General features: G+C 42.5%; 1 protein-coding gene across 7 annotated transcripts in view; it reads left to right on the top strand.

The window, feature by feature from the left end:
• Positions 1 to 2595: 2595 nt before the first annotated feature.
• The window catches only part of LOC140477184 (frizzled-6-like), a 54900-nt gene continuing 42852 nt past the window's right edge, over positions 2596 to 14643 (top strand). For 2 of the 7 annotated variants that reach the window (XM_072570627.1, XM_072570632.1), the window contains exons 1-2: positions 3829 to 3948; positions 4935 to 5333. In XM_072570627.1, the coding sequence (XP_072426728.1) occupies positions 5145 to 5333 (189 nt within the window). In that variant the 5' untranslated portion in view covers positions 3829 to 3948; positions 4935 to 5144. The other 5 variants (XM_072570629.1, XM_072570633.1, XM_072570628.1 and 2 more) reach the window with 5 other exon arrangements.

Raw genomic sequence — 14643 nt, 5'->3', positions numbered from 1 at the left:
CAATTGGCTTTATCATTGGGAAATGTGGCAAGTGGAGTATATGAGTTGAAGGGTATTCCAATTGAAGTGATACCCTTGCCACTCTAATTGAGCTTGGAGAACTCCACTTGAGTGAAGGCAATTGCATAGCCTTACTATGGACATATTCTGAACAGAGGGACTCTAGGTCAGCCCACAAGAAGACTCAAAAAAAAGCCAAGTCTCATCCAAAGGTTAACATTTTCCACAGGATCCAGGACTGTGAGCCATTGTAGTTGCTGCTGGTATGCGTTATGGGCAAAAGTAGAGGCAGAATGAGAAGGCTGGAAAGGAAAGAAGTCATAAAACCAGTACAGTTTGTGGAATGAGCAGCACCCAGTCATACTGATTGTGAAGCCCAACAGGTAGGCTTGTCTTTGTGGGCATTTTAAACAAATGGTAAACCACGTTTTGGAGCTGGATAAATACCCACTCCCTCAGATAGAGGACTTATATAAAAAGTTGGCAGGTGGGCTCTGTTTCACAAAGCTAAACATGAGCCATGCATACTTGCAATTGTGGTTAGGTGAGGATTCCCGGAAATATACCATAATTAATATACATAAGGATTTGTACTGAAGATACCTCAGAATTTGAGATGGACACATCAAATGCTGCTGCCGCAACACCTTTGCCATCTGAAGAAGAAAATGAATTTCTTCCAAGGTGTTCTGAGTGCAAGAGGCTAGTGTGGTAGTGAGTGTAGGAATAGGCAGATAGAACAGATCAATTCAAGACTGAAGAGTTGGAGCAGGAGGGAGGGCTATCAATTCCTAAATCACTGGTTCTATTTGTGGAGAAAGTGGGATCTGTTCAAATTTAGTTCTAGTGAGGTTGGTGAATTAATCTCCACTTAGAGAAGAAAGAATTGATCAAGAATGGTCAGCATAGCTTTGTAAAGGAGACGGTGAGGTCTGCAGATGCTGGAGATCAGAGTTGAGTGTGTTGCTGGAAAAGCACAGCAGGTCAGGCAGTATCCAAGGAGCAGGAAAATTGACGTCTCGGACTGGAGCCCTTCATTAGGAATCATTCCTGATGAAGGGCTCCGGTCCGAAACATCGATTTTCCTGCTCCTCAGATGCTGTCTGACTTGCTCTGCTTTTCCAGCAACACACTCTCAACAATAGCTTTGTAAAGGGCAGATGTTGTCTAACAAGTTTGATTAAATATGTTGAGGAGGTGAATAGGTCTGTAGGTGAAGGTAGAACAGTTGATGTAGTTTAGGGCGGCATGGTTGCTCAGCAGTTAGTACTGCTGCCTCACAGTGTCAGGGACCCAGGTGCGATTCTAGCCTCAGGCAACTGTCTGTTTGCACATCTGTGTCTGTGTGGGTTTTTTCTGGGTGCTCCGGTGCTCCACAGTCCAAAATTGTGCAGGCCAGGTGAATTGGCCATGCTAAATTGCCCATAGTGCTAGGTGCATTAGTCAAAGGGAAGTGGGTCTGGGTAGGTTACTCTTCAGAGGACTTGTTGGGCCGTAGGGCCTGTTCCCGCACTGTAGGACATCTAATCTACATGGGTTCCAGTAAGGCTTTTGACAGTGCTTTGCAAGAGCTCATGAGATCTAGGGCAATTTGGAAAATTGAATTGAAATTGGCTTTGCGGTGGGAAGCAGAGAGTGTTGATTGAAAGGTGTCTGTGTGACTGGAAATCTGTGTCCAGTGGCGTATCACATCATTCTGTGCTGGGTCCTTTGCTGCTTGTCTAGACATGAGATATAATCAGTAAGTTCACAGATGACACAGAAATCCATGATATATCAAATACTGAGGAGGCAAGGCTTTAAGCAGAAGGCGGTATGGATGGTATGGGCCAAGCACTGGCAAATGTAATTTAATCTTGAAAACTGTGAGGCAATGCATTTTAAAAGGACGAACAAGGCAAGGGAGTGCACCTTGAATGGTAGGATCTTCGGAAGATCTGGGAGACATTGGCACATCCCTAGCACATAGAAGGCAGCAGGAAAGACATAAACTGGTTGAGAAGATATATTACATACTTGCTTTTATTAAATCAAGGCATTGAAAACAACAGCAAGGAGATTATAATGGAACTGTACATAACATTAGTTAGGCCACAATTGGATTACCGCATGTTGTTTCAGGTCACCACACGGAGAAGGAAGTGATTGCACGAGATGGAGTACAGAAGGGATTCACTAGGATGTTGCCTGGGCTGGAATTGCTCAGCCATAAAGCCAGACTAAGTTGTTTACCTGAGGGCGGAGGGGGAATCATATTGAAGTGTACAAAACTCCGGGGTGCATAGACAGAGTAGTTTGTGAGAAATATTTCCCCCAGTAAAAGTTAATAATTAGGGGCGCAGTTTTAAGGTAAAGAGCAATAGTTTTAGAGATGATTTAAGTTTTTTTCACCCAGAGCGTTGTCAATATCTGGAAGTTATCATCCAACAGGTGGGGCTCTCAAAACATTTAAGAAGTGTCTAAATGAGCACTTGAAATGCGATAGGAGATAAGGATCAAGTGCTGGAAAACAGGACTAGAGTAAATGGATGTTTGATGACTGGCGAAGACACAATGAGCTGTAAAAATCTCAGAGGGTGATGGGGGCGGGGCCAGGCGGGTCGCGTTGTTCCCATTCACACAAACCCTCGGCGGCGGGAGCAGGAGGAGGAGCAACAGGTGTGTTGGCGACAACAACAACTGATCCGCGAGGGGGGGGGGGGTAACAACAACAACTGATCCGCGAGGGGGGGGGGGTAACAACAACAACTGATCCGCGGGGGGAGGGGGAGGGGGGTAACAACAACAACTGATCCGCGAGGGGGGGAGGGGGAGGGGGAGGGGGGGTAACAACAACAACTGATCCGCGGGGGGAGGGGGAGGGGGGTAACAACAACAACTGATCCGCGGGGGGAGGGGGAGGGGGGTAACAACAACAACTGATCCGCGGGGGGAGGGGGGGTAACAACAACAACTGATCCGCGGGGGGAGGGGGAGGGGGAGGGGGGTAACAACAACTGATCCGCGGGGGGAGGGGGAGGGGGTAACAACAACAACTGATCCGCGGGGGGAGGGGGGGTAACAACAACAACTGATCCGCGAGGGGGGGAGGGGGAGGGGGAGGGGGGTAACAACAACTGATCCGCGAGGGGAGGGGGTAACAACAACAACTGATCCGCGAGGGGGGGGTAACAACAACAACTGATCCGCGAGGGGAGGGGGTAACAACAACAACTGATCCGCGAGGGGAGGGGGTAACAACAACAACTGATCCGCGAGGGGAGGGGGTAACAACAACAACTGATCCGCGAGGGGGGGGTAACAACAACAACTGATCCGCGAGGGGAGGGGGTAACAACAACAACTGATCCGCGAGGGGGGGGTAACAACAACAACTGATCCGCGAGGGGGGGGTAACAACAACAACTGATCCGCGAGGGGAGGGGGAGGGGGTAACAACAACTGATCCGCGAGGGGAGGGGGTAACAACAACAACTGATCCGCGAGGGGAGGGGGTAACAACAACAACTGATCCGCGAGGGGAGGGGGTAACAACAACAACTGATCCGCGAGGGGAGGGGGTAACAACAACAACTGATCCGCGGGGGGAGGGGGAGGGGGTAACAACAACAACTGATCCGCGGGGGGAGGGGGAGGGGGTAACAACAACAACTGATCCGCGAGGGGGGGAGGGGGAGGGGGGTAACAACAACAACTGATCCGCGAGGGGAGGGGGAGGGGGTAACAACAACTGATCCGCGAGGGGAGGGGGTAACAACAACAACTGATCCGCGAGGGGAGGGGGTAACAACAACAACTGGTGAGTGGTTAGGAGGCGCCTCCTCCTAATTTTGAGGACTCTTTGGGAGGATGACGGTTCTGTGCGCAGTTTCTCCCCGGGCCTGGTCGGAGTCGCGGCTTCCTTCCCCTCCCTCCCCAAACCCGTCCTGATCCCTCTCTCCCGAGGCGGTAAGGTTTGAGCGGTACTGAGGGGTTGGTGAGGGTTGCCTGTCCAGGTTAATAATGGGGGCGGGAGCAAAGGGAGCAGCCTCCACCCCTACGCTTTCTGCCAGAGTAGTGTGAGGGGTTGGCATTGTGAATGAAGACTGAGGCATCCAGCGGAATCGTGGTGCTCTCGGGAGAGGTATTTACACGAGGAGTCTAGTGCTGTCGGGAGTGGGGAGATCGAGGTGTATTAGGTATTTACTGGAAAGGGAAATCTGGTGCTCTCGCCCTGTAATCGTTCTTATGGGGGTTGGTAAGACTCCCCTTTCCCTCTGTTTATGTAGCCATGAAAGGTTTAGGAATTGCGAAATACTTAAGCAATTCCTACTCCTGTTTGATAGATTGTTTTCTTCTCCTTTTATTAATAATTAGAATTTTTTTCATGTATGCTGGGAGAAGTTGTGAGTGAGCTTTGAAGTGTGGAGAAAAGCTGGTGGTATACACCCTTTTGCAAAGTTAACATCAAATGCATTCCTTAAGTGCAAAGGTCAGAGCACTTGCTTTAAAAGAATGCATGTGAAAAATTAAAACTGTGCGGGGGTACATTATGGAGTTCATTGAAGCTCGTCCTATTGTTAACCATCCACATGTTATCCAGCTGAATTTTTAGTGGCACTATTTTGCTTTCCCAATTTATGTACTTATTTATCTGCTAGTCAATTCTATGCATTTTGCCTTCTTTGAGCAAAGGAATTATTGGCAGTGTTTTAAATGTATCTTTTATTAATTTAAAGATTCACATTGTAGAGTTACATTCGTGGCTTGCCTTGAAATTCCATTTTGCATTCATTCCATATAGCTGCAGCTCTGCCAAAACATTTCCTTCTTCAAAGTGACTTCATGTGAACACTTGCATTTGGAAATGACATCTGCATTAACAAATAAGTGATGGTAAATTGTGCTATAGAATTAAAATTATGTACTTTCCTAACTCCATGCTTTTCTTTCAGGACTCAATATTGAATATAATTACTTGAAAAGTACTGTGTTGATGATAAACAGTTTGCACTGATCGGTACTCTTAAAACAATTTACCAGCTGAATAACAATGCGATATACAGTGAAGAGTGAATAAAGACTACTGCTGTTCTTCATACTTGGAACTGGGGATCAGAGTGTCATTACTTCTGTGATCCCCATTCTTTAATTGTGTTCCCACCATGAAAGATTCAACACAAGTCTTTGTTTGTTGGTTTGTCCTGCCACTGCTCCGTTTGGCCCAGAGTCACAGTCATTTCACCTGTGAACCTATAACAATCCACCGATGTGAAGGTCTGCCATACAACATGACTTTTTTTCCCAATAAATTGGATCACTTTGATCAGGACATGGCTGCAGTTGCAATGGAGGTATGTCTTATTTATGTTGTTTATATGTATTTCCATATCTACATATCAAAACTGAAGATAAAATAGTATGCAAAAAGAAATGACCAGTTTTTTATTCATCTGCTTTAATACTTCCTTAAGCGGAGCCGGGTATACTTTGTTTTATAATGCTCACGTGAAAGCATCCTCGGGTGTGTTTTTTGCATTAAATGTGCTATGAGTGTTAGTTGTTTTGTTTTTTGCTGCCTAAACTGTAGGTGTCCCTCAGTAGTTCTAGGGCTACCAAGTATAACCAATTATAATGTGCTGTCTTAAAGTTATCAGTTGCAGATTACAAAGTCAACTTTAATTGCAGACAGGTCAGTTCAGGAGGTGCAAATATTATGTCTTAGTGTCAAATGTGGGATGGAAATTTTCATTAGAAATCATGTGGTACAATATGTTTTGAATTTCTGTTCAACCAATGAGTACCATTATGAAAGTGTTTCCTCTGGGTATGAAAGTGTTTCCTCCTTAACAGTTTGGTGTTCTTCTGTTCCACCCAAACTAACTGCAGCTGAAAAGTATTACTTTGCTATTGGTTCTCCTCCCTGTATTCCAGATACAAAAGTCTTTGGGTGACTGTTAAAATATTCTTTCCTCCTCTTTTGTGATTCAGTTAGTAACTCCCTTCATGAGAGGCACTGTAAGATAGGATACTCAGTGTGTCAGGGCATCATGCTTGTAAACCATTAACTTTGCCCTGAGTATTAGCTATGTCATCACACAGGTCTGTCCATCTCAATACTTTGAATTCATCATCCTTTCCTTTTGTGAATTTAGGCAGGGGGTTAAAAGCTTTTAAATTTCAATGGTTTGTGAAGGTATCTAATTTTCAAACACCTATGGTGTTCTTGTTTCAGATGAGCTGTTTGCTTGATTCTATGTTGAATAAATCTGTTATGAATATTAAAACAGTGCAAGCAATTGATTAAATTCTGTGATGTTCATAACAGTGTGTATGCATGTCAGCTGTGCTAAACCTAACCAAGTGAGCTGTGTAGGAGGACTGTAAGTGATAAGCATATGTAAAATTTGCCTATTCATGTGTTAGAATTTAACTTTGAAATTTATTAAAAAATTGCCAAGTGTATCTTTTTTAAAATTAGCATGACACTGTTGGATGAAGTGTTAGAAAATGTCATTTGATTTCAGCACTTAGTATGAATTTTTAATAAATAATGCTAGTTATCACAAGCATTCAGGGCAGCACAGTGCCTTAGTGGTTAGCACTGCAGCCTCACAACAGCAGGGACTTGGGTTCAATTCCAGCCTTGGGTAACTATGTCTATGCAGAGTTTGCTCATTATTTGCATCGGTTTCTGCTGGTGCTTCGGTTTCTGTTCTCAGCGTGCAGTTTAGTTTGGCCATCCTGAATTGCCATGTATTGTCCAGGGATGTGCAGACTAGGTGGATTAGATGGGGGAGGGGTTATGGAGATAGCACAGGGATGCTGGGTCTGGGTGGGATAATCTTTGGAGGGTTGGTGCAGATTTGATGGGCCAAATGGACTGTCTCTGCACTAGAGGAATTCTGAGTCTATGACAAAAGAACATTTGATGAAAGGTCTCATAATAGACCTGTTACCTAAACTTGAGATTAAGGAGCAGTAGCAGCATGGATATGAAATTGGCTAAAAGACAGAAAGCAATTTTGAAGGGTTGTTTGACACATTGGAGGAAATCCTTCGGGAAATGGTATTCAGACATTTATAGTCTTTACACATTAATGAGCTGGACTTGATTTACAGGGCACAACAGATGCTTGGATTTGTACAGTTTCAACAACACTCTAAGTTCAGTACCATCTAGAATAAAGCAGCTCACTTGACTGGCACCACAACTACCACCTACAACATTCTCTCCCTCCACCATTGATGCAGCAGTGTCTCCAAGATACTCTGCAAGAACTCACCAAGGCTTTTTTGGCATGACCTTCTAAATCCATGACCACCTACATCCTCAAAGAGCAAGAGCAGAAAGTGCATAGGAACACTACCACCAGTAAGCTCTCCTTCAAGCCATGCACCATCCTGACTTGAAGCTATATTATTGTTAATTACTGTCATTGGGTTAAAATTCCTTGAAATACCTGCCCAATTATATTGAGGTAGCTCAACATCATCATCTCCAGGGCAAATGGGGACGGGCAGTAATTTTAAAAAAGACATTCTTTAGAAGTTAAAGCTTGCTGATAAATGAAACTCAGAAAACCGTAATAATCAGTGAGGAACGCAGTCTTCACGGTGATATATACTGATAAATTGGGCAGAAGCACAAGAGGTATGTGTGCAGCTATTCACTTTGGTAGAAAGAATGTGGAGAGGCCATTGAGAGTGAATTGTACCATTTACTGTAAATTGCTGCAGGAACAGATACCCGGTAGTGTATATACATAAATCTTTGTAAGTAGTCTAGCAAATTGATATGACTTTGAAAAAAGCATATAGAATCTTTGGCTTTGCAAACTGGCAAGGAAGATGTACTTTAATCAAAGACTGGTTAGGCCTCAGTTGGAATGTTTGATCTAAATCTGGTCATCACACTTTGGGGAGTATGTTATGGCCTGAGACTGATTAAAAGAGGTGCTGTTTTGGAATAGTATCAGGAATATCAGACTGCACTGTGAGTTCTAGAAAGCTGAGGTTGTTCTCCAGCGGGACAGACAAGGTTAAATCAGAATTTTATAGAGGTGTACAATATCGTGACATGTCTTGACAGTATAAATTGTCTCCATTAAGAACAAGAGTACATATTTGAAGTAATTGGCTGGATAAGCAGATAGGAGGTGAAGGGGATTTTTTAGCTGTGAGTCAAGATACACAATGGACTTGCTGAAAGTGTGTTGGAAGGAAATATGATAATTTTCAAAATAAATAATTGCTAAGAAATATTTGCATGAGAAATTGTATCCATCCAGTTTGTGACTGCAGTTTAAGATTCACTTCCTTGGAAAGCTGACAGAAGCACAGTGAGCTGAATGGAATCCTTTCTCTGCTATGTCATTCTCTATGTGACACCTGATTGGAACTCCGATGTATCAAAGATGAAAAAGCAGCTGAACATGTCAGGAACCCACTAACAAACAAAACCAGGTAGAATGTAAATTCTCAATTAAGAAGCAGAGAAGAAAAAGGGAACACAACAAATTCATTTGCAAAGACTTTTTAAATAAGTTTTCTCAATTCCCTCAGTTTCAAGTGTTTAACATAGAAACATAGAAAATAAGGGCAGGATTAGGCCATTTGGCCCTCCAAGCCTGCTCCATTTTTCAACATGATCATGACTGATCATCAAACTCAATCCCTGTTCTTACTTTCACCCCAACACATTTGATCCTTTTGGCCTTCAGAATAAACTCCTTCTGGAGAAGATTCATTGTTTTGACCTCAACGGCTTTCTGTGACAGAATTCTAGAAGCTCACCACTGTTTAGGTGAAGACGTGTCTCCTCATCTCAGTCCTGAAAGGCCTCCCCCATCTACTTAGTTTGTGACGCCTGGCTGTGGACTCTCCAGACATCGGCAAAATCCTTTCTGTATTTAAACCTGTCTGGTTCTGTTAGAACTTTGTTAGGGTCCTTTTGAGATCCTGCCTCAGTCTTCTGAACTCCCATGAATATAATCCAGTTTCTCTCCATATGTCAGTCGTACTGGCAATAAGTATGATGAAAGGCTGTGCTGAGCTCCCTCCATAGTCATAACATCCTTCCTCTGACATTCCCTGTACCCAATTACTGTTCCTATGAAGGCCAACATACCATTTGCTGCTTTCACCATCTGCTGCACCTGTATGCTTGCTTTCACCAACTGGACACACAGGTCTTATTGAATTCTTCCTTTTCCAATCAATCGGCATTCAGATAATAAGCAGTTCAGAAACTATTCTGTAAATGCACAAAAAACTTGAGTAATTCATAAAATAATCTTTCTGAAAATCAATCTAGTCAGTTTTGTTACTGTAGGGCCTACTATCTCTTTCTCTCTCAGCCTAGAAATTGAATTCTGTTCCTTTTATGGTGTTTGCTTTGTTCAGTCTACCTTCCTGCCATACCTCTGAACATGTGGCACATGAATATATATCCATAACCTACTATAAACTTTTAGAATGGCTGCATTTGTTTCATATTTGGCAGACAGCACAAACAATAGAAATGTAAAATTAAAGTGGAAAATTCTGAAAGGATTGTACCATTATTCCATTATTTAAAATTCTTAAGTAAAACCATTAGCTAAGCCTGAATCGTGCAGAGGTATTTGGTTGTGAATTATGCAGTTTAAGTATTTTCTTCAATTTTCTAATTATTGTGCTTCCAATTTGTGAACTTTTTTTATGACACTCTGCTTAATTTAGAGGTGCCAGTGTTGGACTCGGGTGTACAAAGTTTAAAAATCACACCACACCAGGTTATAGTCCAAGAGGTTTATTTGGAAGCACTAGCTTTTGGAGCACTGCTCCTTCATCAGGCGGTTTGGAAACTTAGTGCTTCCAAATAAACCTGTTGGACTATAAACTAGCGTTGTGTGATTTTTAACTGTGCTTAAAATGTGAGTAAGGAGCTCCAAAGACTAATCTCCCTTTGTGAAATTCAGAATAGAAAAGCATTGTAATATTGAAAAGTTTTATTTTATCTGCTAACCAAGAAATCTTTGAAAAGAAAGCTATAATTTTACTTATCCAGCTGACTCATTTGTTATGGTGACATACCAAGGCAATGCACTTGTGGAAGGTTAGGCCAGGCTGTTGTCAGAGGAAATCAAAGATGTCTTATCTTCCTTTTAGCAAATAAACTTTGTTTTAAGTTTGCTGTGTGATCTCAGTGACCAGTAAGTGCTAGATTTCCAGCTGCTTGTTTCACTCCATGTGACTTTTCTTGAGGATAGAGCACAAATCCTCACTATATAGGAATCTCTTGTGTCTATATATTTAAATATATTAGAAAGCATGTATATGAATATTGGAGTGGATCATTTACTGCCTTCTAGTACACTTGCAATTTCTATTTTGTGCCATACACCCCCAAACGTACATGTGGAATCTGGGAATGATAGAATCTCCTTTGGGCAAAATGATTCTTGTCATGGTTTCTAATTTGAATGTGGAAAAATAAATGAAAGACATGTTTAAACAATGAAAACTTGGACCATTCTCAACATTAATCACAACCTTTTCATTTGTATCCAACTTTCAAATCACACAAAAATTGAGGAAACTGCATCTCCATTTAATGAATAAGAGTCTGGTTTGTGAAGATGAAGCACAAGCATCACCACAGCAACCATAGTATAGTTGCCAAGCCACTGTGACAAATTTCAGCTAGATTGTGAAGTTGAGCCTGTATAATGTGTGCTATTCTATACATTTGTGGTGATTTTTAATATCCACCAAGGTAAGGGCAAGGACCCAAATAATACAGAGGAACCTTGATTTTCTGGCATTCGATTATCCGAAATTTTGGAATATCTGGCAAGATCACAAGGTTTTGATGCTTGGCTAAACAGTGTTATCTGGCATTCGATTATCCGAACATTCGATTATCTGACAAAATACTCCGCGCTTGTGTCATTTGGATAATCAAGATTTCTCTGAAAAGTAAGAATGTTATAACTGTTATAACAATTGACACCTCTCTTTTGAACAATTTGCTACTGCAATCAGATTTGTTCAAGCCTGTGAGCATTTCAACACAAGAGTTCTTGTACTGTCAGAATATTTGACCATCTATCTTAAGGATTTCCAGAATTATGATCCAGATAGCTGTTTGGCATTCCTGAAACCTTCAAGAATGTAGTTTTTATCAGGTAAATATCCTGTGTTCCTAAAACATTTTGAAGGCATTGGGCAAATGATGATCATGAAACTTTGTTGGCAAAGATCAACCAGTTTGCTACCAGTCCTTTTTTAAGGAGGAAAATTGTTGACCTTGCCTGGTCTGGCCTAGCCTAGATCTAACGTGGTTGATACTTAACTGCCCTCTGGGCAATTAGGGATGGGTGATAATTGTTGGCCTAGCTTGCAATACATATATCCTGTGAAAAAATATTAAAGGAGTTACACTCACTGGAACAGGAGGCTCTATAGATACGCTCATTCTCAATAAAGGGGGGAATATTGAGGACTGAGGATGCTGGAGAGTCTGTCGATAAAGTGTGGCACTGGAAAAAGCACAACAGGTCAGGCAGCATCCAAGAAACAGGAGAGTCGAAGTTTCGGGTAGGATCTTTATCAGGACTGGTGAGGGGGAAGGGGGCTGAGAAATAAATAAGGAGAAAGGGGATGGGGCTGAGGGAAAGCTAGATCGGATAGCGATTGTTGGATGCAAGTAGGAGGCGATTGTGATAGGTCGGTGGGAAGGAAGATGGACAGGTTGGTCAGGTCAAGAGGGTGGTGTTGAGTCAGCAGCCCACTTCCCCCCGCCCCCCCTCCCCCCCCCCCCCCCCCCCCAGTCCTGATGAAAGGCCTGCCAGAAATGTGAACTCTCCTGCTCTTCCTCTCTTCCACCCGCCACCTCACCTCCGTCCAACGCCCCAAATGATCCTTCCACATCTGGCAGAGATTTGTCTGCACCTCCAAATGTCTCATCTACTGTGTCTGTTGTTCTTGATGTGGTGTCCTCTACATTGGGAAGACAGGATGACAATTAGTGGAATGTTTCATAGGATATCTTTGGGACACCTGCACCAACCAAGCTCACTGCCCCATGGCTGAACACATCAACTCCCCCTCCCACTTTGCCAAGGACATGCAAGTACTGGGCCACTTCCACCACTAAATCCTAGCCACCTGATAACTAGAGGAAGAACACATTCATCTTCTGCCTTGGGACCCTCCAACCACACAGGATCAATGTCGATTTCATCAGTATCTTCATCTCCCCTCCCACCACCTTCTCCTAGATCCAGCCTCCAACTCAGCACCGCACTCTTGAACTGTCCTACCTGTCCAACTTCCTTCCCACCTATCCGCTCCACCCTTCACTCCAGCCTAATACCATCACCCCCCCCCACCCAGCTTCATCCACATTGCATTCCCAGAAACCTTGCCCTGCCCCTCCCCAGCCCCACCTCCCTCCCAATTATCTCTCAGCCCCCTTAGTCCCCCCACACCCCTACATTCCTGATGAAGAGCTTGTGCTCGCAACATCGATTCTCCTTGGTTGCTGCTGACCAGCTGTGCTTTTTCCAGCGCCACACTTTATCAATGCAATGAAGGGGGAGCCCAGCCCTTCAGTGCAAAATATAAGGCTGAAACAATTGCGCATTTTTAGCCAGAAGTGACAAGTGGATGATATAACTCCTTCAAAGTTCTGTAGCATCATAAATGCCAGTCATCTGCCAAATTTGATTGAATCGATGTGATATCAAGAAATGGTTGGAGGCACTGGATGCTACAACAGTTATAGGTCTTGACAACATTACAACAATAATACTGAAGATTAGTGCTGCAGAAATTACAGAAATAAACAAGCTGTTCCAGCTGGCGTTTGTCTAATAGAATGGAAAATTGCCCAAATGTTTCCTGTACACAAAAAGCAGGACAAATCCAATCTGGCCAATGTTTGCTCTGTCAGTTTACTCAGTAAAATGATGGAAGGTGTCTTCAACAGTATACTGAACAGCACTTGCTTAGCAATAGCCTACTCACTGGTACCCAGGACCGCTCATCTCTTGACCTCTTTATAGTCTTAGGTGAAACATGAGCAAATGAGCTGAATTCAAGAAATAAAGTGAGAGTGATAGCCATTAACATCAAGGTTGCATTTGACTGAGTTTATCATCAAGGATTCCTAATAAAATTGAAGTTAATGGAAGCAATGAAAACTAATTTGGTTTGGTTTGAGTCATACCTGGCACATAAGAAATGATGTGGCTATTAAGAGGTCACTAATCTTGGCTCCAGGACAACAGGACCCCACACCATCAACATCCTGGGTGATGCCTCAATGATGGTGAGGAGGTGCTCTTGGATTAAGATTTAAAAGTTGCATAGTTATTAAAAAAAACTCTTGAAGGTAAACTTGCAAGTAATATCAAGATGGATAGCAAGAGCTTCCTTAAATGTATAAAACATATTGAATGTATGATTCTTGAATGAAGAGTTATGGGAGAAACACAGGAAAGTAGAAATGAGGAATTAGATCAGCCACAATCCTTTTGAATAGTGGAGTAAGCTTGAGGAGCCGAACAGCCTACTCCAATTCCTATTCCTATTGGAAGAGAGAGGTCAAAGTGAGCATAGTTCCCTTGAACAATGAGGCTAGGAAAATAATAATGGGGAATGAGGAAATAGCAGAGAAGATCAATAAATGCTTTTTAGCAGTCTTCACAAATATACTTAAAAATACAAAAGCTATTCAAAAATACTTAAAATACAAAAAATGAGGAGGGAAATAAATACAAAAGCTATTTCCTAACAAAAAGTACTAGGGGGACTAAACGTCCCCAAGACCTGATGGAATGCATCCTGTATTTGAAAAGGGAAGAGATGAAAATAGTTAACTTTAGGTCAATTAACTTATCTGTTATTGTGAAAATGTTAGACTTTATTATAGGTGTTATAATAGCACAACATTTAGAAATCTGATATAAATCAAGGAAAGTCAATATGGCTTCATAAAAGGGAAATTTATTAAAATTCCTTGAGATAACAAAGAGGATAGATAAAGGGGAAGCAGTGGATGTAATGAATTTGGGTTTCCTGAAGCCATTTGATAAGGTACCATGTGTTATAAATTAAGAGCTCATGACGTTGGAGGTAGGATATTAGCATGGATAGAGATTGGCTAACTAATAGAAGATAAAGTTGGATAAAGGGGTATTTTCAGATTTAACTTGAGCAGTATGAGTTGTTTGAGGAAACTGAATGCACTACAGCCATATTTGCAGATGACACAAATAGAGGAAGGAAGGCAAGTGGTGAGGACGACAGAATCTGCAGAAAGCTATAGGCAGGTTAGGAGAGTGGGCAAATAGGTGGAAAATGAAATATAATGTAGGAAATGTGAAGTTATGCACTTTGGGGAAGAACAAAAGAATTTTATTTAAATGAGAAAAAAACTACAGAAAGCTACATGTCAGAGGGACTTGGGAGTCCTCGTGCATAAATTGCAAACAAAAATTTAGAATTCCTGCAGTGTGGAAGCAAATCATCAGGCCCATTAAGTCCACACTGACCCTCTGAAGAGCATCCCACCCAGACCCACCTCCAAACTATATCCCTATAACCCTGCATTTCCCATGAATAATCCAATTAGCCTGCACATCCCTGGAAGCTATTGGCAATTTAGCATTGCCC

Source organism: Chiloscyllium punctatum, chromosome 5, assembly GCF_047496795.1.
Source record: "Chiloscyllium punctatum isolate Juve2018m chromosome 5, sChiPun1.3, whole genome shotgun sequence".
Classification (NCBI taxonomy): Eukaryota; Metazoa; Chordata; class Chondrichthyes; order Orectolobiformes; family Hemiscylliidae; genus Chiloscyllium; species Chiloscyllium punctatum.
The sequence above is the reverse complement of the archived record's forward strand: the minus strand, read 5'-3'. Positions and strand labels throughout refer to the sequence as shown.